Source organism: Colletotrichum fioriniae (assembly GCF_027942845.1).
Source record: "Colletotrichum fioriniae strain IMI 355084 chromosome Unknown scaffold_2, whole genome shotgun sequence".
Lineage (NCBI taxonomy): Eukaryota > Fungi > Ascomycota > Sordariomycetes > Glomerellales > Glomerellaceae > Colletotrichum > Colletotrichum fioriniae.
In genome coordinates, this window is record NW_027076838.1 from 3246426 (window position 1) to 3274284 (window position 27859).

The 27859-nt window shown below is 51.0% G+C and overlaps 7 protein-coding genes across 7 annotated transcripts; 4 read left to right on the top strand and 3 right to left on the bottom strand.

Moving 5' to 3' along the window:
- Positions 1-414: 414 nt before the first annotated feature.
- N0V96_002687 (uncharacterized protein) lies at positions 415-2012 on the bottom strand (the record flags this gene model as incomplete). The annotated part of the gene is made up of 3 exons (XM_053187267.2): positions 415-1008; positions 1065-1666; positions 1727-2012. 3 exons carry the CDS (start codon positions 2010-2012, stop codon positions 415-417), a joined length of 1482 nt encoding a protein of 493 aa, XP_053054771.2.
- Positions 2013-2978: 966 nt separating this feature from the next.
- N0V96_002688 (uncharacterized protein) lies at positions 2979-4578 on the bottom strand (the record flags this gene model as incomplete). The annotated part of the gene is made up of 4 exons (XM_053187266.2): positions 2979-3253; positions 3338-3546; positions 3615-4042; positions 4120-4578. 4 exons carry the CDS (start codon positions 4576-4578, stop codon positions 2979-2981), a joined length of 1371 nt encoding a protein of 456 aa, XP_053054770.2.
- Positions 4579-11188: 6610 nt separating this feature from the next.
- Positions 11189-12956, top strand: N0V96_002689 (uncharacterized protein; the record flags this gene model as incomplete). The annotated part of the gene is made up of 2 exons (XM_065756592.1): positions 11189-11391; positions 11480-12956. 2 exons carry the CDS (start codon positions 11189-11191, stop codon positions 12954-12956), a joined length of 1680 nt encoding a protein of 559 aa, XP_065614961.1.
- Positions 12957-13722: 766 nt separating this feature from the next.
- N0V96_002690 (uncharacterized protein) lies at positions 13723-15146 on the top strand (the record flags this gene model as incomplete). Its single annotated transcript, XM_065756593.1, has 2 exons — positions 13723-13727; positions 14660-15146. The coding sequence occupies 2 exons, from the start codon at positions 13723-13725 to the stop codon at positions 15144-15146; spliced, it is 492 nt and encodes a 163-aa protein (XP_065614962.1).
- A 669-nt stretch (positions 15147-15815) lies between these two features.
- On the top strand, positions 15816-17063 carry N0V96_002691 (uncharacterized protein; the record flags this gene model as incomplete). The annotated part of the gene is made up of 1 exon (XM_053187262.2): positions 15816-17063. One exon carries the CDS (start codon positions 15816-15818, stop codon positions 17061-17063), a length of 1248 nt encoding a protein of 415 aa, XP_053054766.2.
- A 2941-nt stretch (positions 17064-20004) lies between these two features.
- N0V96_002692 (uncharacterized protein) lies at positions 20005-21636 on the top strand (the record flags this gene model as incomplete). Its single annotated transcript, XM_053187261.2, has 1 exon — positions 20005-21636. The coding sequence occupies one exon, from the start codon at positions 20005-20007 to the stop codon at positions 21634-21636; it is 1632 nt and encodes a 543-aa protein (XP_053054765.2).
- Positions 21637-22077: 441 nt separating this feature from the next.
- Positions 22078-24279, bottom strand: N0V96_002693 (uncharacterized protein; the record flags this gene model as incomplete). The annotated part of the gene is made up of 7 exons (XM_065756594.1): positions 22078-22863; positions 22916-23025; positions 23074-23202; positions 23254-23354; positions 23409-23565; positions 23626-23751; positions 23805-24279. 7 exons carry the CDS (start codon positions 24277-24279, stop codon positions 22078-22080), a joined length of 1884 nt encoding a protein of 627 aa, XP_065614963.1.
- Between the last annotated feature and the right edge of the window lie 3580 nt (positions 24280-27859).

A 27859-nucleotide genomic window follows, 5' to 3' on the forward strand; every position in this document is an offset into this window, starting at 1 on the left:
CTTGTTTCTGGGGTGCCTTTGGGAGGGTGCATGGTTTGGGAATGGTTACGTCTGGAGTTTTGGGCAGAGTTACGGGAGACTGTATGAAATCATTCAGGAAGATTAGATTTTCTTACCCCATCTCTTTTAATTGCTCGCAAAGAGTCTAATTAGAACTTTTCAACCAAGTCAAATCCGGAAAACACGCGTGGCAACAGCACGGGGTAGGCTGACTCTAGCTTCGTCTGTGCATGGAGAGATCAGCGCGGGGTGGAACTGTGTGTTCACGGACGTCATCATGCTGTATCAAGCGGCGCAAAAGATGGGATAAACACTTGAATCAGAGCCTCGACATTTTTGTTTTGTGCCAATATACCATCCCATAGAGTACCTATGCCATCAGAGTAAACGCCCAGTCCCAACATGCATGACTCTTCAGTTGAAGCCAAGGTTGCCAATCGTAACAGACTTGATGTTCTGGTACTCTGCCAGTCCATACTTGCTACCCTCCCGACCAAGTCCACTCTCCTTCACACCACCGAACGGTGCCTCCGCCGCGCTGATGAGACCAGTGTTGACGCCCAGCATGCCGCACTCCAACCGTCTCGCAACGCGCATGACTCGAGAAATGTCTTTGCTGAAGAAGTAGCCTGCGAGGCCATACTCTGTAGCATTAGCCAGCTCCACGGCCTCTGCCTCCGTCTTGAAAGAAAAGATGGCCGCCAGCGGGCCAAAGGTCTCGTCATGTGCGACCTCCATGTCGGTCGTGACTCCGCTGATCACCGTAGGCTCGTAAAAGTATCCCTTGAGCCCCTCTGGCGCCTTGCCGCCCGTGTGGAGAACGGCACCCTTCTTCAGCGCGTCTTGGACGTGGGCGTCGACCTTTTGGACGGCGGCGGCGTTGACTAGGGGGCCTTGCGTGATGCCATCGTCGATTCCACGGCCGAGTTTGTACTGCTTTACGCGGGTCACGAGTTTCTCGATGAATTGGTCCTTGACCGCCTCGTGGACGAGCAATCTGTTGGCGCACTGAAGATGTCTGTTAGTCGGGCAACTTGGACGTTGTCGCGTTCAGATAGACTTACCACGCATGTCTGACCGGAACACCTGAACTTGCAAATCAAAGCACCCTCGACCGCCTGGTCGATATCGGCATCATCGAACACAATGAACGGGGCATTGCCACCCAGCTCCATGCTCACGCGCTTCATCGTACCCGCCGCAGCCTTGGTGAGCATCTTGCCGACCCCAGTTGACCCAGTGAAACTAAGCTTCTTCACGATGGGGTTGTTGGCGAGCTCCATCGACGCCTCTCTGTCCTTCGTCGGCACCACGTGGATGATATCTGACGGGATTCCAGCAGCGAGCGCCAACTTAGCCAGGGCCAAGGCGCTGAAAGGAGTTTCGCTTGGTGGCTTGATGATAACCGAGCATCCCGCCGCAAAGGCTGGTGCGATCTTGCGGGTAATCATGGCTGCTGGGAAGTTCCAGGGGGTAATGATGCCGCAGACGCCCACCGGCTCCTTGAAGGTCAAGACGGTGGTGTTGGCGTAGGATGAAGGAATAGTATCGCCATATGACCGTGTCGCTTCCTCGGCGAACCAGGAGATGAAAGAAGCGGCGTAGACAACCTCGCCTCTGGCTTCGGCAAAGGTCTTGCCGTTCTCCAAAGATAAAACCAAGGCCACTGAGAGCGCGTTAGTGTGTCAATTCTTCAGCAGGGGCTTCGTGCTGCAAAGGTACTCACAGTCGTCAGCGTTGGCAATGACCAAGTCAAACCACTTTCTAAGCAGGGCGCCTCGCTCCTTTGCTGTTGTTGACTCGTGAAACTTGGCTGATCCCTTCTTAGCGCTCTCGATGGCATCTACGAAGTCTTGCCGGCTTAAGTTGGCGCATTCCTGGAGGACGGTTGCGCTTGAGGGTTCGTAGACGGGGAAGGTCTTGCCATCTTGGCCGTTCTTCCACTCGCCGGCAACGAGGCCGGAAGAGACCAGCAGGCTCTTGTCCTGGAGCTTTGCGAAGACGTCTGCCATTTTGAGCCTTGAGTGATGTGATGTGCACTTATTTCTGGCCTTGTGTGATTTATTGAGATGGAGAGAGAAAAGTGGGACAGCCGGTTCAAGTCTCCTCAACACGGGAACTTGTTCTTATATATCCCGCCGTCGTTAGCTATATTTCTTACTTGAATTGAATCACCCCATTCCCGCAGCGGTCTTAGCCGAGCTTCGGAGTATTGCGGGGATGCGAATCGACGGCGATCCGGCTGCCGGTCGTGCATCAAACCCACCGAGGCTCATGCAGGAGATATTGGCGCTAGTGAATGCCTCGGAACTATGGAGGGCAATTCATATACAACCCCGCAGGTGAAGCATCTTCCCCTCAGTCGGCACTATATGAGTGCAGGTAAGCTCGATCAATCGAGTATCATCCTCGGCTTCATTCTGTTAGTCATGGTTATTCCAGGTTGTCTTTCTGTCCCATATTTGGCGAGGGATGGCGCGGGAAGTCCCTCGCACGCCCGGCCGGCCCGGCCCCATATGATGTGGGTCTACCGGCCCGGCGGACGCCGACCACGAACCTACCGGCCCGGCCCGGCCCCAATGGCATGACAAGACTGCATCCGAATGGTCACATCCGGGTAACCGCGTTCAGTCTTGTGTCATAAGGCGCTCTAGTTGCGGGCAGAAATCCACGTCGTGCTTCATTTTGCGACACCTTGGTTTACCGAACGCGGGGCATAAGCCACTGTTTTTGTGCATTCGTGGATTGGCATTCGTGAAATCGCAGACTTTTCAAGGAATGGGTATTTTGGGATCGTGCTCTGAGATCGAAAGAGCTTCATTGAGCTGGATCCGACCCAGACATATCGTGCTTCATTATAATCAGAGTCAAGATCCGTCTATGTACATGGAGGCTAGAGCACGCGTCTGTGAAGGCCAACGTTTGTCGAAACTCATGATCTTATCTACCCTGACAAATGGGGAGGTCTTAGAGAGGACTTAATTCAGCTTGAAAGATCCTCTAACAAGGCCTTTGGAAGTGAAGATTCCCCGCGGATCAATTGTTCTCTGGATCTCTCGGAGCCTGTTCTTATTCTTCTCTCCGTATCCCGAAAACGGGTCTTGATTGTGATTCGCATAGTTGATGTACAGCCAAGGATGGAACAGATTCATTGACTCGGCTTCAGCCTTGCCTCGGTTGATGATTCGGTCGGCATAGGCATACATGGCCGCATCGTCCTCCGAGTTAGACCATCCAAGAGTGAGAAGCGCAACTTTTCGGTGGCAAGGACAGTCAGCAAGTGGTTCACTTCGATAAATAGAACATATTGAAGAAGGATAATTGGCGCAAAGCGTACTCATCAGTGGCCCGTCAGACTCGACGCCAAGAGCATTTCCTCCCCTAACTTTCATGGCATCGATGGCATTCTTGTGCAACGCCTGGACAACAAGCGACGACGAAAGACCTGGAGTGGTCTTGACACCCTCAATCTCTTCCGAGTAGATGTTGATCAATTGCTTGTGCAAAACCCGGGAGGGGCGGAACGTGATGGAAGCATAGACGCGACTATCATCCAGTCAGAATCTCTCTCAATGGGCCAACAAATGTTCTGAGGGCTTTGGACATCAGTTTACCGTAATCCATGAGGAGAGACGCTATCGAGACTGTGGTTGCTCATCCAGTCTACGCGAAGATTGCTCGTCTCATATGGGATCTTGTTCAACTCAGCGAAAACCGGCGGTTCAACGACGGGATCATAGTAGGCCTGCGAAACACTCATGCTGAACCGGTCGGTGGCAACATCGTAAGAGTTGCGACTCCAGAAGGACATGTATGTGTCGGTAGCCAAGTTCGTCGCGAGTTGATAAGACTGATCGACGAGCTGATCGGTGAAGTTGATATGATAGGTCCTTGCACCACCCCACTTCTGCCCTTGCGGTACAAGTCGTGAACGGAAGTTGGTTATGATACCGAAGTTATTACCGCCTCCGCGCAAAGCAAAGTACAGGTCCGGGTGGACAGTCTCCGAGACGTTGACAATGGTAGTATTGGGGAGTACGAGCTATTGGAAAGTGAGTAAGCTCAAAACTTGCCAAATCGTACAGAACATTGAGTCTGTTTTTTAGTCTGAGTGCTTACCTGATACTCCCAAACGTTATCCACGGCTAAGCCGTATTGCGGTCCAAGATCAGAGAGTCCACCGCCGATCGTGAATCCTGGGAGCCCGACATCCGCCGTTCTTCCGCCCACCATCGTGAGATTATGCTTCTCCAGTGCCAAATAGGCATCACGAAGAATATGGCCAGGTCCAAGGTTAGCTTTGGTTCGGTCTTCTGAGATCTCAATGTGGTCCATGAGGTGCAAGTCGATTGTGATGCCGCCGACTGAGTTGGAGGCATCCAAATTTGTCATGTGTCCGCCACCCTTGATCGCGAAGCGGCACCAGTTATCGACGGTGATCTCAACGACTCTTGAGACCTGAGAAGCGGTTGTCGGCTCTACGCGGCAGGCGGGAAGAACTTCCTGCTGCTTCATGTCCCATATCGCGAAGGAAGAATCGTTGCTACCGAGATGGACAGCAGAGCCGAACTCGTTCATCAGTTGAGAGCACTAGCTAGTCGGTCAGTATAGAGTAAACGTGAAGGGGTCCACTTTTGTCAGAATATCTAACCGCTTGACTGCAGCCCGCTGTTATGGAGGCTTCAGACGCAATGCCCAAACGAGTCTGGGCAAGAAGACCTAGGATATACCCAATCGCCATGGTTATGATGTCCGGATAAGAAATCTCAATCTGGGCGATGAATGAAAAGGGTATGAGGAATATTCGTTTCACTTCAAAGGGTTATTGCTGCATTTATCCGTGATCGGATATCGTTACTAGGCTGAGTCTGTGTCCCCAAAGGCCGATGATGTCGGTGATACTTTGGTCATCAGCATGCAAGGGACCGTGGCATACCACACCGAGCTGCTACTTTAGGAAAGAAGCTGGGTATCTCTGGATGGTGATCACTCAAGCCGGGACCCATTTCATATATGCGAGCGACAAAAAGGACAGTCGTCATGCGGGATCAACGCAGTCAAGCGGACCCCGCGTGACCCACGGGCCTTTGAGTTGACACTAGAGAGATACTTTTAATCTGCCTATGTCTATGAGCGATTCAGCATCGGAATCAACATACTACGTCGGCATCCGTCAATGCCCGCCATTGTCACCGCCAACTACCTACTTGCACGAATGGGTCAAGTCCGAAGTTCCATCCACGCGGCCTGCCAAGGAGCTACATTCGGCAGCTCATCTCAGAAGAGACTGAATGCCTGACGATGGAAAAGACGACACCGCAGAAAGACCCCCATGTTCAGACGGGAAACCAAGAACACCACAACGAGAACAGGGAGTGGATGCCGATCATGTTCTAGCGCAATTCCCATGTTGCGGTTCCTCCCGTAGATGTCGTTCAATTAAACAGGCGTGTCTGACCAAGGGTATCTTCTCGTTTGCACAGCCGGCATTGATTCTATACAATAAGGCGGACGCCACACGCATCTGACTTCCAGCTATGATTACAGCCATGAGTTGACCTTGGGAATATTTGTGAATAAGTACGGTCAAGTTGGCAAAACCTGGAACTGAAAAGAAGGGAATTGGACTGGAATCTTGGTACAATGACGTTTCGAGGGTTCATTCGACACGGTGGTTCTCACCCAAAAAGTGATCTTGGTAGAGTTCAAGAGTGTCAGCAGGCTGCATGATTCCCCTCACCCGCACCAGCTCAGAACCCTGTCCAAAACTCACCTACATAGGATGAAGCTAAGACCAGGCCCATGCTTATCGACTATGTTATCAATGGCCAGAAGGACTCATTATTCGTCTAATGACTTGATGGAATCTGGAACTGAATATCCTAGAAGCACTGGAAAATTGTCCATTAAACAATTGAATCCACAGAAGTGCAGGGTAATCCGGCCGTTGTTCGGTTCTACGACGTTTGTGGTGGCTGAACCTCCAAGCTAAACATGATCGGGGCTAATGATTAAGTGGAACTATCTCATATGCAGCCTGCTGACGTGCCGGGGTTAGGGCGCCTCAACGAGACCGCCCAACAGGAGATAGGATGAATGGGCCGATGTGACCAATTAATCACTTGGGCAGGTGAATCTAGCTCACTAGTAATCATTATACGGCATTATTCCGAGACGTGGAGGGTAGCAATAATACACTTTCACAACCTGAATGATTTTCACAGAAACTTTGCCACTGTCTCAAAGAGACCACGAAGGGTAAGCTAGAGTAAGCGAGTCGGGCTTCCTCAAGGATGACCGATTCTACTCTGAGTATTAGCATTAGATAGTGAAGGGAATGAGCACATGACATGCGCTCAAAACCCATTGCCAAGTGTTCTAGTCTCAACCTCTCCAGAAAATCATTCCTCTCACATCACCTGGAGTTGACAAGCTGACGTATTGAGGCTTGGCGTATTCTGCTGATTCAGCCACGCCCATGATTGGCACTTCATAACGAGATTTGGCATAACGAGATTTGGATCTAAACAGGACGACGAGAAGCTCGGAGGATCAACACTATAAAATCACCGCTCAAGTTCTTCAAACCCCGATACAATGACATACTCGGAAATTCAACCGGGTAAAAGAGACTACTCTTGGGAATATGTTCCCAAGATATTGAATTTTTTCCCTCGTCATGGTAGCCTGCGCCAGCAGTGTCAACCTATTCTCAAGAACCAATGGTGGAGCCTTGATTTCTTTGAAGCTGCCTTACAAGGACGGTCAGTACAAAGTGAAGCAAACTCACGTCACGAAGTCTAGCGGTCCACAGGCAGTATGGCTAGAACTTGATAAGCCTCATGATGTTTTCTATTGCCTAGACAGACCTGGCTCAGTTAACACTGTCAACGTGGCGCAAGACGGAAGACTGGCACCAATCGCGAGCCAAAACACAACCATCGGCCCCGTCAGCAGTACATTCTACAACATCGGCGAGAATAGGGGAATGGTTGCTGCTCATCTGTAGGCTGTGTAGCTCTTGATTATCCCTAAGACACTGGTGTTGACACACACTACCTAATAAGGCCTGGGAGCTGTGTTGCAACATGGGACGCACCCTATAATGGCCGGCCATATCAGCCTGCTCCAGACGTTTGTATACACATCGCCAACAGGACCAAAGCCCGCGCAGAGTATCTCACACCCCCATGATGCAATCTTGGACCCGACTGGGGATTTCATTGTTGTGTTGCATTTTGGTTCCGACCTCCTCCGAAATTACTCTTTCGACAAAGCCGTGAGTCTCTTGACCGAGATAGACCATATACCATGTCCTTCGGGGTCACATCCACGTCATGGCCTATTCTGGGCACTAACTGCGACTTTCACCAGGGGAGACCTCGTTTTTCTCTATATTCTAGCAGAATTTGACAGCACCATAACATCAATTCGTGTCACGTGTCTATTTACAGGCATAATTGCTCTTTAGCGGATTAGAATTGTCAGCTCGTACGGTTCTGCGCCGGCTGCTCCTTCTGGCATCGCGGCGGAAATCGAAGTTTCCGTAACCAAATCCAGCTCCTTACTTTAGCCATAATATGACATGAACCCATCCAACTGACAATGGAGTCTACAGCCTGACGACAGATTCATTATTGCTTCCAATCGCAATAATTCGTCTTTTGTGATACCCAATCTCAACTCGGGTAATGAACGCAAGAACCTTCGGACTCTCTCGCCTTTTTCAGGCCCATGGCAGATGGCGCCTTGTCTGTTGAACAATTAGCACCCGCGGTAGGAAGTTGACCGCGACATTTCAAAATGAAAAAGAAGAGGGATCTGGTTGCCGTGAACTTGCAGACCTCGATTCGAGTGGCGATCATGGAGAGGGATATGAGACTGGAAAGCTCGGGTCTATCGTTGCTCATACATGTACCGATATGTATGTGAAGTCGTAACTGCTATGCAGAACGAGTAGCTAGAATAGGCCCATTGAGAAGAAGTACAGCGTAATGGTATTTTTTGGCCTCTAGCATCAAAAATCCCATGATCTAATTAGACGAGAATAGGACAAGATGTGTAAGTCTGAGGCAAGTATCAATAATTATGTTGAATGCAACTCGCGTTTCTTTCTCTATCGTCTCGTATCACGGGTGAACAGCTTTGACAGAGAGGCAGCCCCTCTCGAAAAGAAGACGATGGGGAGTCATACTAATTGAATGGCAGTTGGTTGAGTCCCCTTGTGCATTTGGGGCTTTCAAAGCTTAGGTAATCGAAACCCCTTCTTCTAGAGGAGTACCGAGGCTCTACTCGATCTGTTCGCCCTTGGGCAAAATAAAAGTCCAGAACGATGACAGCATGATGGCAGTATCTTGTTGATCGTGTTGGTTCTGTTCGTTGTGTAACGTGTTGGATGCGAGCTGGACGTGAGGTCGCTTCGCAAGGGTCCATAAAACTCCAACAACAATTGGTTGCTAGCAGTTGTTGCTGCATAGAGCGATACTTCCCCTGCTGTTTGTTGGATCCTTATTCGTTCTTCCTCAAGGAGGATTATCCTCATGCAGAAGCAACGCCCGTTAATGAATACACGGCCACAGAGCAGGGGACTGGGTGGCCCACAGCGTTGGTAGCGACACTCACGTGCACTTAAACTTCAATGGCATCCTGTCATCCAACTGAGTTCATTACCGAGAGAAGTCATCCGCAGCCGCCCATTGGAAACCTGCGACAAAGACTTTAACCCGCACAGATCATTGCGATATGTACTCCCGCCCAGCTTCCTGTCGCACGATGGGCGTCGATTCTGCCATCGACATAGACGCAGCACTTCCACCCACACCACCCAATAATGTGCCTGATAGCGAGGTCATCATCGAGGCTGATCAGGTACTCATACCGCAGCATCGCTGGCTTAGGTATACTAGAGAAGATGCTGATGACTCACTAGAACGAAGTAGAAAGAGAAGAATCGGTAAGGCCTGATAATTAGTTGTATGGAATGAAAGTTAGGAGTTGTCTGGCCGTGAAGAGCCCGAGTCTGACCTGAGATCAGGGAAGTGTGGCGTCGTCAAGTATGAGTGCCACCAGCTCAATCTTCGGATTTCGCATCGAAAACGGAAGGACCTATCATAAGTACAAAGATGGCAGTGAGTATTTGAACGCTTCAAATGACCGCCTACTCAAACTCCGTGTACTCTTTACGGCGATTCCTCAAGACATGAATTTACTGACGTTCCAGGGTAGAATATAACTTGCCCAACGATGAAAGAGAGACCGAAAGACTGGGTTGGAGCTCCTTCAGGATACATGTTGATCATTCTAATGATAAGGACAGACTTGCAGCACACTCTATTTCGACTTACGTTTGACGATAGACTTGGTACCGCCCCACCGAACGATCCAGAAAGTAAAGTTGGCAGAGTTCTGGATGTGGGCACAGGGAGTGGGATATGGGCTATTGACTATGGTGATGAACATCCTAACTCGGAGGTCGGTTATTCTACGAGTGTATGTGAAATGGGATTCAAAACACTGACGGCACGGGTGACGCAGGTTCGTGGTATCGATCTCTCAGCTGCACAGCCAACTTTGTAAGCAGTCTGACCGAAAATATTCTTGACAAGACGACCGGTGAATACTGAATATTTAGTACGCCGAAAAATGTGAAATTTCTCATTGACGACCTCGAAGAGCCGTGGACCTACTCACGACCTTTCGACTACATACACAGCCGAATGATGAATTCCTCGATCAGGGACTGGCGAGAGTATATACGGAACTGTTACGAGTGAGTCTCCCGATATAATAAAGTCTATAACATCATGCAGCTCCAAGTAACTCATTATCATCAATACACAGCAACCTCAATCCCGGTGGATATCTGGAGTTGAATGAAATTGATGTCAAGCCACTCTCTGATGACGGTACATTGAAACCGGAGCACTCCATCTCCAGAACCGTCGAGATGCTCCAAGAGGCTTCGGATCTATTTGGGCGCCCATATCAAGACCCCAAGGCATTGAAGTCGGTCCTCATGGAGACTGGTTTCACTGGTGTGACGATGCAACACTTCAAGTGGCCCACCAACCCTTGGCCGAAGGAACCACGACACAAAGAGCTAGGGGTTTGGAATAATGAGAATCTCACTCAGGGATGGGAGGCTATCTGTATGGCCCCGCTCACGAGGGCGCTGCGTTGGACCAAGAATGAGGTCTTAGTATTGATGGCTGAGAACCGCAAGGATTTCTGCGATCGAAACATTCACGCGTATTTCTCTATGTAAGTTGTTATGTCCCTATGCGGTTCTCCAACTTTGAGATGCAGAGATAATCATTTTAGCTGACATTCCTTTTTCAGATGGTCGATCTATGGACGAAAGCCAATAGATACAAACATGGATGTTACCCGTGATGATAGCAACAAGCAAGGCCAAGAGGAGAGGTACGAGGAGGGCGATGTGAGTATGTGAGACACAACGCAGACGCGCCTCAATGTGCGCGCAGACCAATACGGACTTGAGCATGCTCTTGACTCGACAGGCAGAATCGAATCAAGTACTCAGACTTGACCAAATTTCAAAGATTATACCCGTCAATCTGATTAATCCTTACTTTCCAACATGATTGACCACAAGGTTCATACCCTCATTCTACTCCTCGATGTATTTCTCGCTCAGATCACCGGCCGGCAACAGGATTCAAGAAAGAAATGACAGAGTTTGGGGGCCTGAGCACATGCTTGAAGCCTCCTCGGACGGCTGTGGCCCGACCAATGTCAGAGCCTGCAGGACAAGATTTAATGGCCCCTGCTGCAAAAAGGAAGTTTGCCTGATGATCAGGTCCAGTCGGGATGAGTCCTTCTTCCCGTGAATCCTCGTTGAAGCCAAATTAGGCTCTCAGTCAATGCGACGTGCCGAACTCTGTCTGAGCTCTGGCAGCTATCATTGGTCCTGATGGAGCTTCAATTTTTGATACGCTTAGAACCTAGGCGACTGGTTGGAGTGCAAAGCAAACGCCTCAGTCTCAGATCTTCGGGAGGTTCGAAACGTGAAGCTCGGCCTGATTGACGTGATAAAAAGTACGCATAGTGAGGTTCAAGTGACGACCTCGGAGCATCCTATCTCTCCTCTTATTAGACAATAAAGAGTCTTCAATGAACACTTCGTCTTGAGGTTCGATACTGTCACCTCAGAAGTGAGCTCGAAATCATGAAGACCACTAACAGACCCGACGAGTGGAAGATAGAGCAGGGGCTGGCGGGAGCGGAGCTTCCTGTCCTTGATATGACAGGACCTCAAACCAAGGCTCTTCCCCCTCAGATCTTCGGCGACCTAACGAAGGATGATGCCGCCATAAAGAAAGTGGGCGACCCGAACATGTTATTTACGGAGGAGCGACAAGGTTGGACTGGGTGAGTCACTAGCGATTTTGATATGACATGCCCACAGATTACAGAAATTGTGGCCTCACGGCAACTGACAGCTCCGGAATCCAAACAGCTTCATCGAGTGGGAGAATTCTCCCGAGAAGAAGGCCGCGGCCCATAAGATCTTGACGTCCCAGACGTTCCCCCCAAACCCAGAGTTCCAGCTCGGTCCCATTCCAGGTAGCAATCCTGTCCTCCCTGGTACTCATTGGAAGATGTGGCACAAGGCGGTTGGTGGTGCTCTGTCTCGCATCCCCGACGACTCCTGGGACATTGTGCTGAAGGAGAAGCATGCCGACATGCTCCATCTTCTCCAGTTTCCGTACAATGGCGAACCCCCTAAGCGCCTGGTGACCGACAAGGAGATTACTCCCAATCCCCTTCACTTTGTCCGAAACCACGGCGGAATCCCGATCATTGATAAAGAGCACTACAGCTTTCTGCTGGACGGGCTTGTTGCGAATCCGAGATCGTTCACTTTGGATGATCTGATGGACGAGACCAAGTTTCCCAGGATGGAGAAGACAGTGACAATGCAGTGTTCGGGAACCCGACGTATCGAGCAGATTCTCAAGTACCCCGGCCAAGGTGACGAGGTGCCTCAAGCGCCCTGGGCTGAAGGTGCGATCGGAACTGCCAAGTACGTTGGCATCAGTCTCAAGAAAGTCATCAAAGCCTGCGGTGGACTCATCGAAGGAGCAAAACATCTCGAATTCTACGGCGCCGACACCTATTTCAAAGACGACAAGACCATGAACTATCTCGTCAGCGTTCCTTGGTCTAAAGTGAGGGCAAACGAGGTCATGCTGGCCTGGGAGATGAACGGCGACGTTCTTCCTCGTATTCATGGATATCCCCTCCGCATCGTCGTCTTCGGTTACATTGGAGCACGAAGCGTCAAATGGCTTTACCGCATCAAGGCTATCAAGAACCCTACACGTGCGCCCGTCCAGAGCCAGGAGTACCTCTATTTCCCTCAACAAGTCGGCAAGCATAACCTTAAGATGACGGACGGCATACAGATTCAGGAGATGCCAGTCAGCTCTGCCATTATGTCGCCTTGGACTAAGCAGGTCGTGATACACAACGGCAAGATTCGATGCAAGGGATGGGCATACTCAGGTGGGGGTCGCTGGCCGGAGCGGGTTGAGCTCTCAGCTGACGGAGGGTTCAATTGGTACACCGTACCGGTCGAGAATCTCTCCAAGAAGCGTAAGTGGACCTGGCGGACCTGGGAGATCGATCTTCCTTGCGATGTAGAAGGCTGGATTGAGATCGTCTGTCGCTGCTGGGACAATTCTCTCAATACCCAACCGCCTGATGTACGCACAGCTTGGAATTGGGGCTTGCATGTGACCAGTTCCTGTCATAGAATTTCGGTTTACAGTGTAAACAACACCCGGCCGAACACTCAGGCACGCCTCCGGGAATTTGCAGACAAGGGCATCCCGTTCGCTCCAATCACAGTGCCCCTGGCTTTCCCATCTCAGTCCTGGGACGAATATGAAGAGTTTTGGAAGAAGCACGATCCACGGGATGCTGAGGAATAGCTGGCTGCCTTTCTTTTGCTTCGGATGATGTTGCGGTGGCCTTACTGCGCACACGGGATCGCAAGCGGGACCTGTCAGAACATTTTGGGCTTGAAACTAAATTGAATTACGGATAGTGGGAACTACCGAATTAAAACTGGAAACAGGAACTGCTGAGGTGAACATCGCGTCTCGCCAGCCGTATCGATGTTCCCCGTTCCTCACGGATCAAGACCCCTGAAGCACCCATTCTGTGGTTCACTCTGCGCATAGGGTACCGCTAGTACGTAAATAAAGCGACCGGAGTTTCGGACGCATGTGGAGTGGTTCGTATACACCGCCATAGACAATGAGCTATTGATGTTTGCTGTGCCGCAAGCTAGCTGCCGCTTCTGGAAACTGCTGCCCGAGTACCAGGGTTTTGTCACAGATAGCTGGTTGAATCCGACTGGACAGACCAACATGCATATCTGCGCAGGTGTCCAATGTCGCACCCTAGTCTCCAGATGTCTAGCCAAGAAGAGGGGTAAATCGACGTGGGACCCGTCCCAAAGATATTTCCCATCGGTTTCGCGTTGTGAAATCTTCCCATGCTCGACATTGCACAGATATAGCTCGTAGCAGGCGAATCTGGCGCTCACCGACCGTTACATTCACTCTACCTAAGTCTGGTTGAGCTCATCCGTATAGGGCATTTCATATCATTTGTGCTCGACAGTGGAGGACAAAATGTGCAACGACGACAACAATAGCCCCACCCCCCCACCAGCTGGCGCCATCGCGGCCGATGAGGTGAGATGTCTTCAGAGTCCGTCGAGGGATGGCAATTTGACTGAATACTGCATGTACATTATAGCTCACCGATGATAATTCCTCATTGAATGGTGTAAGTGTTTAGAAAAATGCACCAGGAATTGCCCGCAAGCTGACTATGTGACTTCAGGGTAGCATCGCGTCTTCCACCTCCACTGTAGCGGCCTCAATTCTTGAGTCTAGACTAGAGAACGGGAGAACATATCACAAGTACAAAGAAGGGAGTATGGTAAAATCAAATCAAATGAACCTATAAAAGACTAATCGTTACAGAGTACTGGGCGCCCAACGATGAGAGAGAGAAGGACAGACTCGGTAAGTTGCACATGCGATTTTCCCAGCCTTGGTTAACGGTATCATTCTCTGGCTGACTCTTTGGCTTAGACCTTGTGCATAACCTTTACCTTTTGACCTTTGACTACTATCTCGGAACTGCGCCGCCAACCCGAGAGGACTCGAAAGTCGGCCGCGTGCTCGACGTCGGCACAGGCACCGGCCTCTGGGCAATTGAGTTCGGAGAGGACCACCCCGAGGCTGAGGTTCGTAAAGCTTGCTAACCTTTTGATCCCAAAAGACAAAACGCTAAGTATGACTTCATGCTTATCCAGGTCACCGGAGTGGACTTATCGGCTTCTCAGCCAAGCTTGTACGACATATAGCTCCCAGCACGAGTATCTCTTCGGGCAGACTCGCTGACGAGATGACCAGCGTACCCCCAAATGTTCGATTCGAGATCGATGATGTCGAGGAACCATGGACTTTTAGTGAGCCCTTCGACTACATTCACAGCAGAATGATGAAGGGCAGCATTCGCGACTGGAAAAAGTTCCTTCAAAGCAGTTTTGAGTTAGTCGCCTCAATCATGCCCATGCCGATGGTGTCTAGTTGCTAATCACTCGGCAACTATGCAGTAACCTCACCCCTGGCGGATATCTTGAGCTGAACGATATCGACTTTTTCCCCTTGTCAGATGATGACACGATTCCAAAGGATAGTAAGCTTATGAAGGCCTTCGAGTTTTGCTTTGAGGCTCTCGAAAAGATGGGATCGCCTTTCGAAGAGTTCAGCCGCTTCGAGACCCTGCTCGCCGAGGTTGGATTCGAAGACATCCAAGTGCAGCGTTTCAAGTGGCCTACGAACACGTGGCCCAAGGACAAAAAGCACAAGGACCTGGGCGAGTGGAATCTCGAGAACCTTTCGCCCAATTTGGACGGTCTTCTCATGGCGCCGCTGACGCGAGCTCTGGACATGAGCCAGGCAGAGGTCCATGTTATTGCAATGGAGGCTCGTAAGGAGCTCGCGGATAGACAGATCCACGCCTATTTCAATGTGTATGACTCTCCTAGACCCCCCTATCAGTCTTGCTCGAAGGTAAGCTTTCTGACCTTTTCTCTCTAGGTGGTCCATCCATGGACGCAAGCCGGCGACGGCAGCGGCGAACTGAAATTGGGCAAGTCATCGTTGATCCATGTCCGATGCTATGGAGTTCATAGCGTTCTTCAACATGCGGGGATGTTCAGCTTGTTAGTTCTCTAATTTTGGCTAGCTTACCTAGAAACAAATATCTTCCATTGTACCAGATGAAGACGCGAAGATGACTGTACCTTCCTCTTGACTTACGAGCGGAGGAAAGATGACTTTCGTATCAGCTATACGCCGACGTCATTGTGTAATTTCGACTTCTGCTCCTAGCAGCGCTGGCGATGGTCAACCGCACTTCCGTGCTGATGGTGGCAACATTCTGATGAGTTCGATTATGTCCAGCACACGGTGTTGATTCAATCCGACCACTGGACAAGCTTAATTCCAAGTGGAGCGGAGCGGCTCAACCTGGGGCGAACGCGAGATTATCTCGTATTCAGCGGGGGCTTATACACCAATATTAAAAAGCACTATACATAGAACCTAAAAAGGTCTTTGCTCGCGCGGGCTGCTTCGCGATGGACGTCGATCTTCGAGACTAAAAATGGCACATTCCCCCATGACAGACACGAGATTTGCATCTGGCTCTCAACCTGGTCGATTGAGTTGCTGCCGCTACTGTCTGATCGCTCAGACATTCGCGAGATGAGAGCCTCTAACAACTTATTGTTGCAAGGGGCAGCTCTACTTACTAGCACAGCACTCGCCTCCAGCTCATCTATCAATCGAAGAGCCGACATCTCATCCTGCAAATTGCCAGCTACGAACAGCGTCTTTTTCAGCTCTGGGTTCGGATACGAGTACGATTGCGCTCCTAGCAAGGGCACTGTTAATGCGATCCTCATCTTTATCGACTTCCCGGACCAGACTGCTTCAGAAGCTTCTCCGCAAGAAGTCTACGACCTCCTGATACCTCAAGCCCAGCAATGGTTCAACACGTCATCGTACGGCCAGCTGTCGCTGAACATCACTGCAGACACGAGCCAATTTTACCGCATGCCCAAGAACGCAGCAGACTACAACTTTGTCAGACCTTTATCGCAGCAAGCTCACTATGCCTACGTACAAGACGCTCTGGAGCAGTGGCTGGCTGTCACCAACACGCCGGTTCCCAAGGTCAACAGCACCGAGGGCCCTCTGACTGATATCTTCTACGTCATCCCGACAAGAAACGCCACGGGTATCGAGCTGTCTGCAGCGCTTACCGGTGGCGCGTATACCAAGGATGTGAACTACATTGCGAGGAAGGCCGTCACCATGGGCATTGACACGTTCGATTGGTGGGGTTACAAGGCGGTGAATCACGAGACGGGCCATACCTTCTGCTTGCCGGATTTGTACCCCATACCGACCGGCTACACGGGTATGTACGCTGGCAATTGGGACATGATGGCCAATGTGGGGGCGTCCAGTCCGGATTACTTCGCATGGGATAAGTGGAGGTTAGGCTGGCTTTCGGACGATCAAATCGAGTGCGTCGTTCCCTCGGCCACTCCCCTTAAAGGCAGCAACATCACTTCCTCAACGACGCATAGACTCACGCCACTCGAGACTATGGGCGGGATGAAAGCCGTGGTCGTGAAGCATAATGAGACGATGGCGCTGGTGGCCGAGGTGAGGTCGAAGGAGGGAAACGACCTCAACTCGTGTACAACCGGCGTCTTACTATACACTGTGGCGACAGATCTTGGTACTGGCGAGGGTCCGATCCGAGTTCTGGACGGGAATCCTGGCTGGGGAACGGCGTCTTGCATCAACGATAATCTTGACAATGCGCCGTTGAGCTTGAATGGCGGGGGTGCAAGCTCGTACACCTCGACAGATCTGGGTGTGACGGTGACCGTTGTGGAGCAGAACGGCGACGATTACACAATCCGCATTGATGTATCATGAGAGATAATGATTGATAAGTCGAATGTACGCGTAGGATGCATGGGAATGTCGAGACTGAAGGTTTTGAAGAGTTGTTGTGTGTAGAGGTCTCCACTGCCAAGTGCTGTCAAACGTCAGAGGTCCAAAAGTGAAGGCCGAGAGAAGGCAGAAGAAACGCAACAGGCGTGACAATTAGTCACTGGGGCCTGTTTCGGCGATTCAGTCCACTTCATGGGGGCATGAACGGCAGTTCATCACACAATATTGATAAGCAGCGTTTCGTATGCTGCATATTGAGAACATTACCAAACTTCAGATGTCTAGAATGGGATGAAGTTCCTTTTTTGCGGAGGGACAAAGGTGGGATTCTCTTGGAAAGACTGCCCAGAAGGAGTTCGGCCGGTGCGTTTGGACTGAAGACAGAGCCAGAAATAAGCAGTTGCACGTCAGTGCATGATAACAACTGATAAAGTTCATGATAACTCGTCTTTAATATTGTTTGGTCGTCGACGGTCCAAAAAGATTTGTGTGCCTAATGGTTTGGACGAGGTACCCATTTTAACTCCAATAAGTTACCGTAGCCGAAGTAAAGGGAATTGACGAGGATTATCGAGAGGTCAAGCAAATTGAGGTCTACCGGAAAACAGCTTAATCACATTGCAACAGGCATTCACTTAGAATATGGGCTTAGACCAGTCAGGCCCAACTTCTAGATTTCCGAGACGTGGTTGGACGCAACTATCACTCGAGACTATCCATCTCGTCAGACTAGAGATATTCTCAAGATGGTCTAGGTAAGGTAAAAATTCAATAGATGTGAAGCAGAATGGAAAAAAAGGTACTTCTAGTTGTGTCCGAGGATGGAATCAATCATGTTTTGTGGTTGATGTCGAGAGCAATTTGGTCGTCAAATCGTCCGGTCATCCGGTCGTCCGATTGCCACACAACTTTGGAGAACTCTTCTACCCTAGATAAGAGTCGAGTCATCCCACCTCAAAATCGATCGAGGACTTCACGGTGCCATAGGCCGGACTCCGAAGGGCGAGGTAGATCATACTACACAGGAGGGAATGAGGTGAGATGATTGCTGGCCAGTACGTAAATCATCCCCGCTCTGATGGACGCCCTATGCGATGATTTCCTGCCAGTCAGACATGACGCGCGAGGGTGGCTAGGGCCGCATGGTGATGGTGTCTGAGATTTCGCCCCTTGGCACTGATGCGTCTGAAGTCTCTGATCGCCTGAAACAGAAGATCTTAAGGCGGGCACGGCAGGCAACGAGTACAAGACTCCACTTTCGTTGCCGCAGAAGCGTTGACAGACGTTGGTCCCGCGACGGCTTGGACAGAGTTCTGGCCAGATGGTGGGATGGTGTCATGCTCGCATTCCTGCAGAAGAAGAGGAAGAGAACTGACAGGCAACGATCTGGGGGTAAAATTGCATTCGTAAGGCTGTCGAGACTCATTTTGAGTTCCTTTGACAACTGAATCTGACGTGAAGTTTCCTGCAGGCACTGAGGGGCAAGCCCGCTTGTCTTCCACAATAAGCTTACCAACTAGCGGCAACTTTCCCCATTTTCAGAGATTGCAGAGATAGATGGCCATATCGTCTGGACTCGGATCATAGCTGGCCAGGACTTGCGGCCAGAGTATCCGCTGAGCAAGATCGGTTGAGTCCCATCCGCTGCTCGGAGCGACATGCCGAATAGGGTGACCTTGTCCCCAGAAAGCGCATTTTCAGGGAGAAGAAGCACATCTGGAGTACATTTCGCCTGCAGAATTACGCAGTAATCAAGCTTTCCGGACATCTGTAGCGCGGGTAGGCCCTGCGCTAAGCCCTAAGAGAATGCGAAAGTGACCCCTTACAAACCAGTTACCCGCCCGGCGAGCTTGCGATCCGGAGGCCACCGAGGTTTGCTATTGGCTTTGGAATGAGTTAAGCATTTGGTCGTGGGGAACTCGGCTTTGATAAGCGGCGGTGGTGCTCTCGAGACGCACGGGTGAATACCCTCCCCTACTTCTCCCCCTCCCACCCATGCCACCATCACAAAACGTTCCCCCCTTACCCCAGGCGAAACTTGCTCTATGACAACCTGCGGCTGAATCTGTCTGATCTTCCGCCTCATCTTTCCGTTCACATCGTTGTCGAGGCGTCTGAAGTCTGCGGCGCCTTACCGAATGCGCCCAGCACCCGTCGCAAGACTTCCAAAAACTCTGCCGATATCGCGACCCATGTTGCAATAACAAACGCAAATCCAGCCACACCAACGTCGTTCGCTAGCTGGTCGCGCCCAATTCAGACCATGATGGCATCGCGCCCCCACCAGACTTGCTTCATGAGTGGTTGACTTGGCGATGACATGGTCACCCGTCGCGTCTGTTCTTTGAACCCCCCCGGCACATGCCATACCATGATTTCGGGTCCGATAGATTCCTGTACCTGACAATCTTCTAAGTCGCCGTCTTAACCGATTCGGCTCGTCTCATATTGTCTCGACTCTCGTTCCCCTCGGCCTCCATACCCCGGGGAGAGCGTCGTCTGTCTGAACTTTTGGAGTCTCATTGCAACGGTGTACTAGCCAAAGCTGGCCGAGCATGAGGCTCTTGCTTTAGACCGTCTGAATTCCACTGATGCACCAGGGATCTGCTCTGATCATGTTTCCCATCCAATCTCTTCTTTATAAACCTGGCTGATCTCCCTCTCGGCACCAAATTTCTTCTTCTTGGCTATAGCTTCTCATCTTCATACGACATTCTCTTTGCACCGTTTCGTTTCATTCTTTTCGACCTCGAGTTCTGTGAGCTCTTCCATTCTTTGCATCGCCTGCAGATTTGACCTCGTTTTACTATACTATCTTACGAACAACTCTTCGCTTCATACCACGTCAGTCGACAGCACGCAGAAGGCCGGTCTTTTCTGTCTTAATCACTCTCGACCGTCGATAATCCAAATCTCGATCAAGATGAAGTACCAGACTATCGCATTCGCCACTTCGACCCTCGTCGGTCTCGTGGCGGCCAGTCCCTACCACCGCCACCACCATGTTAGACGTGTCAGCAAGCGTGAGGTTCCCCAGGAGCACTCTCACGAGATCTTCCTCAACATCACCCGCGAGTTCCTGAACAAGGAAAACCCCAAGGCCATTGCCGACCCCGTCTTCGGCCTCCTCGGAGACGCTGCCGCCAAGACGGGCGCCGGACAGGTCACCAACTTGGCTTGTCTGCAGCAGGAGACCGCCGACCAGGCCTTCACCAACGCTAAAGCCGCCAAGGATATCCGTGGCATGTCCGCCGCTCTCGTTTACCAGACTCTTGAGCGCAACACTGCGGGTGTTGGTGTGAACAGCGCGGCTTGCACCGACAAGCCTGTCAACGCTGAGATCGCCGCCCTGTCCAAGAAGCACCAGGACCCCGCCGCCGATGGCGCTGCGGCTAACAACAAGGAGGTTGCTCTCGCGCTGGCCAAGCAGTTGGCTGCAGTCGGTGGTGACCCTATGCTGGCTCTCGAGAGCGGCACCTTCGCCCCTGGTGACAAGTCCGACACTACCTTCAAGGGTCTCAGCTGCGACACTGACACCGACCCTACCGGTTGCATCTTCACTGAGAAGAAGCTTGTCCTTGATGCTACTCCCGACGAGATCACCGCCGCTGCCAAGGGCGTTACTCAGACCGTCACAGGCGGTACTGGTGAGCTGAAGGCAACTCACATCGACATCACTAGCCTCGCTGTCGCAGGCCAGGCTGGAGGTGCTACGGGAGGACAGACTTCGAGCACTCCTGCCAAGGCTAAGAACAGCGCCACGCCTGCCAGCGGCAGCACGAACTCCAACTCTAACACCAACGTCAACACCAACGCCAACGACGCTTCTTGCGATGCAACCAGCTCTAACAACGGCGCAACTCAGACCAAGGCTAACAACGGCACTGCCGGTGGAAATAACGGAAACAACTCGAACAACAACGGCAACGCCAACAGTGGAAACGCCAACACTGGTAACGGCAACAATGTACAGACCTTCACCGGCTCTCTCGGTGGCGCTCCTCCCCCGGTCATCCAGAGCTCCGGCAACCGTCCCTTCTCCGTCAACGGCGACACCTTCGTCGGAAAGGGCGCCGCCCTAGGCCGATCCTGCGACGTTCAGCACAACGCCTGCGCCCGCGCCGTCAACAGCGGCCAGCTCGACGGCGAGGTCTCCCAGTGCGACGAGCAAAACACCCAATGCCGCGCCCAGGCTAACCTCCGCAAGCGCTTCTTCAAGCGCCAGGCTACCGACTTCGGTTCCTGCAGCGACCCTTCCGTCGTCTTCAAGGACGGCTTGCCCGATCGCCAGGCCGCTGCCTTCATCGCGAACAACCAGGGCGACTTCAACCACGGCTCTGCGCAGAAGATCGGCATCATTGCTGGTTTCATCTGCCAGCGCCTGTCCGACAGCTGCAAGGCGCCTGCTGCTACCGTTGAGAGCTGCAACAAGGCTCAGACTGCGGCTGTTGCTGCTACTCAGGATGAGACTGCTGCAAATGTGTTCAACAGTATGCTCATTGGCGGCTCGGCTAGCGGTAACGTCACCGCCCGTGGTGAGCTTAGACTTCACTGATCGGAGTGCTTCGGAAGTGCATTCAAATCATTACTGGAGGGTGGGTACATGGAAGGTGTTTAGGCTTACATTGGGTTGCGCTTCCGGTGGCAATTTGGCGGCAACATTGAGATATCCTTTGCACGATTCAATGTCAGGAGTAGCTTTAGGTGTATCTTGGAGTCTTGGTGACTATTTCAAATTGAGTCAACATTTCATGCCTCACATCCTTGTGCTGAAGATTGAGTGACCTGTTCAGAAGGATATTGCTCATGCTAAGCAGAGCGTTCGCGATTCACTGGTCGCATGTAGTGGTATTCGCAAAAAGTCAATAAGGTTTGAGGTTTCTAGGCCCGTTTCAAGGTAGCTCATCTTCATAGGAGCTGGTCATTGGCGGAGCCGTGCAATAAGTTGAAGTAATATTAACAAAGAACTGAAAACTCCCGTCCACAAAATAGCGACTCAAGGCGAGTCGTACTTGAGGTACGCGCCGCTGCCAGTGTCATGCGTCAGGTTCGTCTGCACAACACGACCATTCTTCAAGCTACCACTCTCAGCAACACCTCCAACGGCCGCAGAACCGTTCAAACGATGCAGCTTGTTCTCGCCAGCCAGTACAGTGAAATTGGCCAGGGAGATTTCGTATCCTTGCTTGATCCTCGTAGTGGGAATACCAAAGAAGGAAGCATTCACAGCATCGTAGTCAATGCTGAGCTCATAATAGCCCCTGTAGAATAGATCTTGCCACTGCAACTCGCGGTTCGCAGCCGTAAGCCAGGCAGATCCCGCATTCGCCGCCGCTAGCGAAATGTTCTGCCCAGCCGGACACGGCGAGCTCACAGCCGAACCCGCAAACTCGACGCCGACGGAGCCGGAGCCCGTGTTCGGGTCGTACTCGTGCTCGCCGAGCCAGACGAGGTCTGATACCCACGAGGCGTGCGAGTCACCGGCGAGGAAGATGTTGTTGCCGACGTTCTGCTCGTACAGGACCTGGAAGGTGCGGTTGCGGTTTGCTTGATAACCGTCCCACTGGTCGTAGTTCATGGGGTTCTCGGCGCCGAGGGCTAGGCTCTCGTTCATGCGACTGAAGATGATTTGGTTGCCGATGACGCGCCAGGTCGCACCGCGGGTCGAGCTTTGGCGGAGGGTTTTGTAGAACCAGGCCTCTTGGCGGGGGCCCATGAGGGAGCGGCTGGCATCATTTGAGATGGCGTGGATGTAGTCGGTGTTGGTGTAGACATCCGTGATCTAGAGGGTTAGCAAGACTCTAACCTTCATATAAGAGAAGATTGAAACTTACAGCGCGGTCATACTGGCGAGTATCCAACATGACGAGGTCGAAGAGGTTGCCAAAATTGAACTCTCTCCAGATGCGGAGGTTGTCATCCATATCGACCTGACGAATGGGCACTTTGATGCGTTAATCAAGTATCACTGCTAGGACAGGTTTAGACGTACTCCACTCAAAGTATGCTCGAACAGCGTTCATCTTGCGCTGATCAACCGAGACACCTCCATCGGCAATGAAAGAATCCTCAGTGTTGTTGAGCTCAGAGGCACCATCTCGCCACGTGTTGTCCGAAACCTCTGTTTCTGGTTAGTCAACGCGGCGCATAACGAAGGAAATCTGTTACAAACCATGGTCATCCCAAACCGGGATCCAGGGGAAGCTCTGGTGACTAGCCACCAAGTCCAGGTCGGTTCTGTAAGTTGCAATGCGCTTGCGGTAGTCATACAAACTGCCAAAGAGTCAGCTTCAAATATTTGCGATGGAAGTCATACAAGCTACTAACGTGAAGATCTGGCGATCCGGAAGAGGGATTCTTCCGATCGAGTTGCCCCAGCCATACTCGCCGTTTCCGTACTCGTAGATGTAGTCTCCGAGATGGATCACGTAGTCGACCGAGTCCTTCCGTACTGGGTTGCCGTATGCGTTGAAGAAACCGAAGGCTTCACAAAGTCAATTAAAAGTTCTGAGATTTCTGGAATGGAAACTTTACGACGACGTACGGTAGTTGCTGCACGAGTAAACGGCAAGCTTGATTGGTGTTTCAACTCGAGAGTTCTTTGTAGGAATCGTCTTTGTACGACCTATCGGGGACGTCTTGTTGGAGTTACAAATACCAAACTGATAGTCTTCAGTGCAAGTCAATTACCCTCCTTGAAAAAATTGTGCGGTGTTCACTCACAATAGACCGTGAAAGGCGCCAATCGCTTCGCCTCTACCTTGACAGTGTAATCCACATCAGAGCTCGTGTAAGCAGTACCCGAGTCAACGACAGTATCAAGGCTCTTGCTCGCGCTGATTTTCCAATCAACGCAGACCGGCGAGTCGCTCTTCTTTACATAGTCCTCAGTGCTGTGGTCGTACAAAGGGACGTAGCCGCTGACAGTCAAGTTGCTCTTGTCATTGTCAGCTGTCGGGGCAGCTCTTGTCCACAGAATGACGCTGTCCTCGTACGGGTCGCCGGAAGCCACGCCGTGCGTGAAGTTCAGCTTGGCCGGGTCCCAGTGCGAATTGGCGTAGGTGCGCTTGGCAACCTTGTTGATGGAAACACCAAGTGACGCATGGTGCTTCGATGGCGACAGGTAGTTGAGGTTACCCGTCAAGGCGCCCGATGTCGCAGTGGCCAGGGCCAAGACAGCGAGAATGGGCTGAACCATGTTGACTGTGGCTATCGATGTCTAGGATATTCAGACGCCGATGAATTGACCACAAAGAGTTGGCATGTTGGTTGCCAAGAAGGGAACATCATTAAGCTTTGACGGCGGAGGCCGCCATTTATGAGCTCTTGTTTGCATCTGCTTCCTGCGCGATAATCCTAGGACGAGCTTCCGTAGCTTCCATCTCAGGCCGTTTGTTTCTCGCTCTGGATGGACGCTCGCCACGTGCGTTTTTCAGACGGCCGGGCTCGTGGGTAATCATCTCAACAGTGATTGGACATTGAATCCCTTCACCGGACATCAAGAATCGTTAGTCTTCTCTCAATGACGACAATCACCAGGGATTATCGCAGAGTAGCATTCGCGAACCCCTCTTCTTATCAATCGTGCATGTGCTGAGATGGGCATAGGTTCACCAGTCTTGCAAGGCACGGAAATAAGACCTCTTTATGAATGACATATCTTGAACCGCGGTTCACACGTGCGCCCAGCTCTGGAGGTTATTGGTGGTCTTGGCGCTGCGGGGCCGTTACTCCGGCCCTTCGGCTCTGCATCTTCAGCGGGGATCCTAGTCGATACTTACATAGCAGCATCATGACCAAAGTAATAAAAGCACATCATAATTGAGATCTACTACCGCTCAACCATGTCCTCGGATTAAAAAATTGGGAGAAAGCCCAACTTCCGGTATACGAAAGCAGGTAGCATGAGCCGTTGCCGTCAATCAGCTGGCGTCAGAGAATTGAATCGATCTTACATGAGGGTCTCTCTATGTATATGCAACAGATCTTGAATCCAGGAACATTTAGCGAGACCTTCAAAATTCCTGCATCTCAGGCTTTTGCTACTGAAGGGACAGAAGAGCGGCGGGACGAAAGTGCTTCTATTGTCACACTCACACTCTAAATAACCCATCACGTAAAGTCAATATACAGACGATTATGAATACTACACATCACAGCCTCAAGGCAGGACAAGGTGACCTGATGATTGATTTCATCGTTTTTTATTCCAACAAATCCGGTCTGACACCTGTTGCTGGAGACGTAAAATAACCGTTACTTGAGTCGTTTAGACCACGAGATAAAGAACATAGGAAAGCTCACAAAGGGGTTGAGAAGGACTAGAGGAAATGAAATGGCGATGACGTTGGTCCGGTTTTCGGGCCAAAGGAAAGCTAAAATCACAGGAACTGTAAGAGTTGAATAAAGCCATACCATGAAGCTGGAAAAAACCTGGGATTGGTAGAGATGGTCGATAGCTGGGTCCTGAAGCTGCCCGGCCGCTTTTTCTGAGGCCGATAGTAGGCCGCGATCACTCTTTATCACTTCTGCTAGTGTTCTTGAAGTTCTATGCGGAGAGACTGTGGGGCTTCCACGGGGGCCTGTTGCTGAGGATCGAGTGAACCGGCCTGCTCCTTGCTCTTATAGACGATACTTAGTCAGGTACCTGTTTGGAGGGCAAAGGATTGATTGTGGCAGATCTCTTACTCACCCAGATACATCTGGACAGCAACAAATATGGGCTGCGAGAGGAGCAAAATCGGAAGTAGTTGCCCAAAGCCCATTTCGTGCTCGGCTGACCGTATTTTCTCCCCGACTTGGCCCTTGCTATGGAAAAGCTGATATGTACCCCATGCCAAGGTGAATGCGAGAAGGAACATGGTGAACATGAATGACTCCAAGAGCTCCATAAGAGCCACTAAAGCAATATAATGGCTGATGATAGTCTTGTATGTAGCCCGCGTATGCCAGCTTGGTCGTTTCTGCAATATGTGCTTTGCTGTTTTCTGAAGCCAACACTCCAATCGGGCTCGGCCCCAATAGTGTATTCTTTCCCGACTGCTGTCGAAGAATTGACAAAGTTTCCATGCGAAGGCCCCAAGGAGTGAGACATAGGATATCCAATAATCGCCCTGTTCATTCACACCATTAAGGCGAATATCCCAGAGACAACGGACAGGCAGCCCGGGTCCAAGAAACGAGCTGTACCTTGAAGTTTCACTTGGCCATCCGTCTGTAACAGTCGGGACCAGAGCCGCGAGGAGAAGTCCGAGAATTGAGATCATGACGCACAGTCGGATAAACCGCAGTACCTTGTTTGTTCTTAATCGGTCCCGGAGTACTGATAGAGACATCAGATGAACTGTTGAGCTGAGCCAAGCCAGATATATGACAGTGTTCCAATGGTAGACGCTGAGATTGCCCCCCAAAGCTTGGATGTAACCGGCTATGAGAATGGCAAGGCCGGTGAGAAGCTGTTGATCGCTGAAAACCAAGACCATTTCAACAACTATTCTCGTCTATTTTTCGTCTGGCCGCTCTCTGCGAGCGAAAAAGAGCCTTTGGTCAACTCTTCGCACAAGACCACCAGGCAAAGCTCCAAACCAGTATGCCCCTACAATCAGAGCCAGAACTAGGTATGCAGATACCACAAAGGCCGTAAGTACCTATGGACTGTATTAATGTCACCTCAAATATTGCTTCAAGACCACGGGCAAAGAGACTTACTCCGCGTCCAGAGATGTCTGGATTCGGATAAACAGTTGCCGTACAACGGTAGTATAGACTACATTCATCCACGAAAGCATCGGTTATTTTGACGGTGACCTGAGAAATATGGTATAGCTCTAGTGCATGGCTTGTTACGTTCCAGCCAAGAGATGTGCTGGTGATAGTCTCCGTCACCGCTGGCACTGCCGCAGTGCCGAAGGCGCATAACGTTATCGTCACCGTCTCTGAGCTAACGAACGTGGGTATGGTGGTTGAAAATGCAGACATTCTATGTCTACGGCGACTATTGGCTTGCTGAACTCGAGCTGGGTCCTTAGGATACTGGATGGAGTTGTCGTATGGGCGGAGATGAAGGAAATTACGTGGCTGCCGTAGCCTGATATTACGTTTCCTGCGAACCTCTGGCGGTCTGGATTCTGACATAATTATAAGGCATCTTTTGCTACATCCTGTATGCAGTTGCCTGCAATCTTTGGTGATATCATCAGACCACGTAATCCTGAGATTTTGGCCCAATAGGCTCAATCCCAGCTCTTGGCCGCAAACACCCTGGGAACTTTGTGCTTGCACTACCGTCTGACATATGTACAAACCGTGGTCGAAGTCTCAAGGTGAAAGGCCTTTTTAGAGAAGCCAAGCCGTGCCGCATAGAGGTCAACTGGGTATCTTACCTCACATGTATAGCTATATGTATGGCTACATCACCTGCCGACTTAATGTCAAGTGAGAATGTCGAGTATCCGCGGCGAATCAGACGATTATATCATCTCATTGAAAATCTGAGATTGGGGCATTTACCGGGTACGGAATCAATTTCCTTTATTCAAGTAAGCTGGTAGCTGGGCAGCCGATGATCAGGGCTGATACCAAATGACGTGATGGCGGCAGTGGACGCCTCCAACATTGTCTGACCTCATGACCCAAAGGTGTACATACTCAGACAAGTAGAAGCTCAATCAAGATAATTGCTCCAGCTAAGACCCATTCAAACGCAAGCAATTTGACTCGAGCGGAACCTCCTGAGTCCAAGGCAATGGAATTGTGTGCGGAGCAAGATACGTAATATT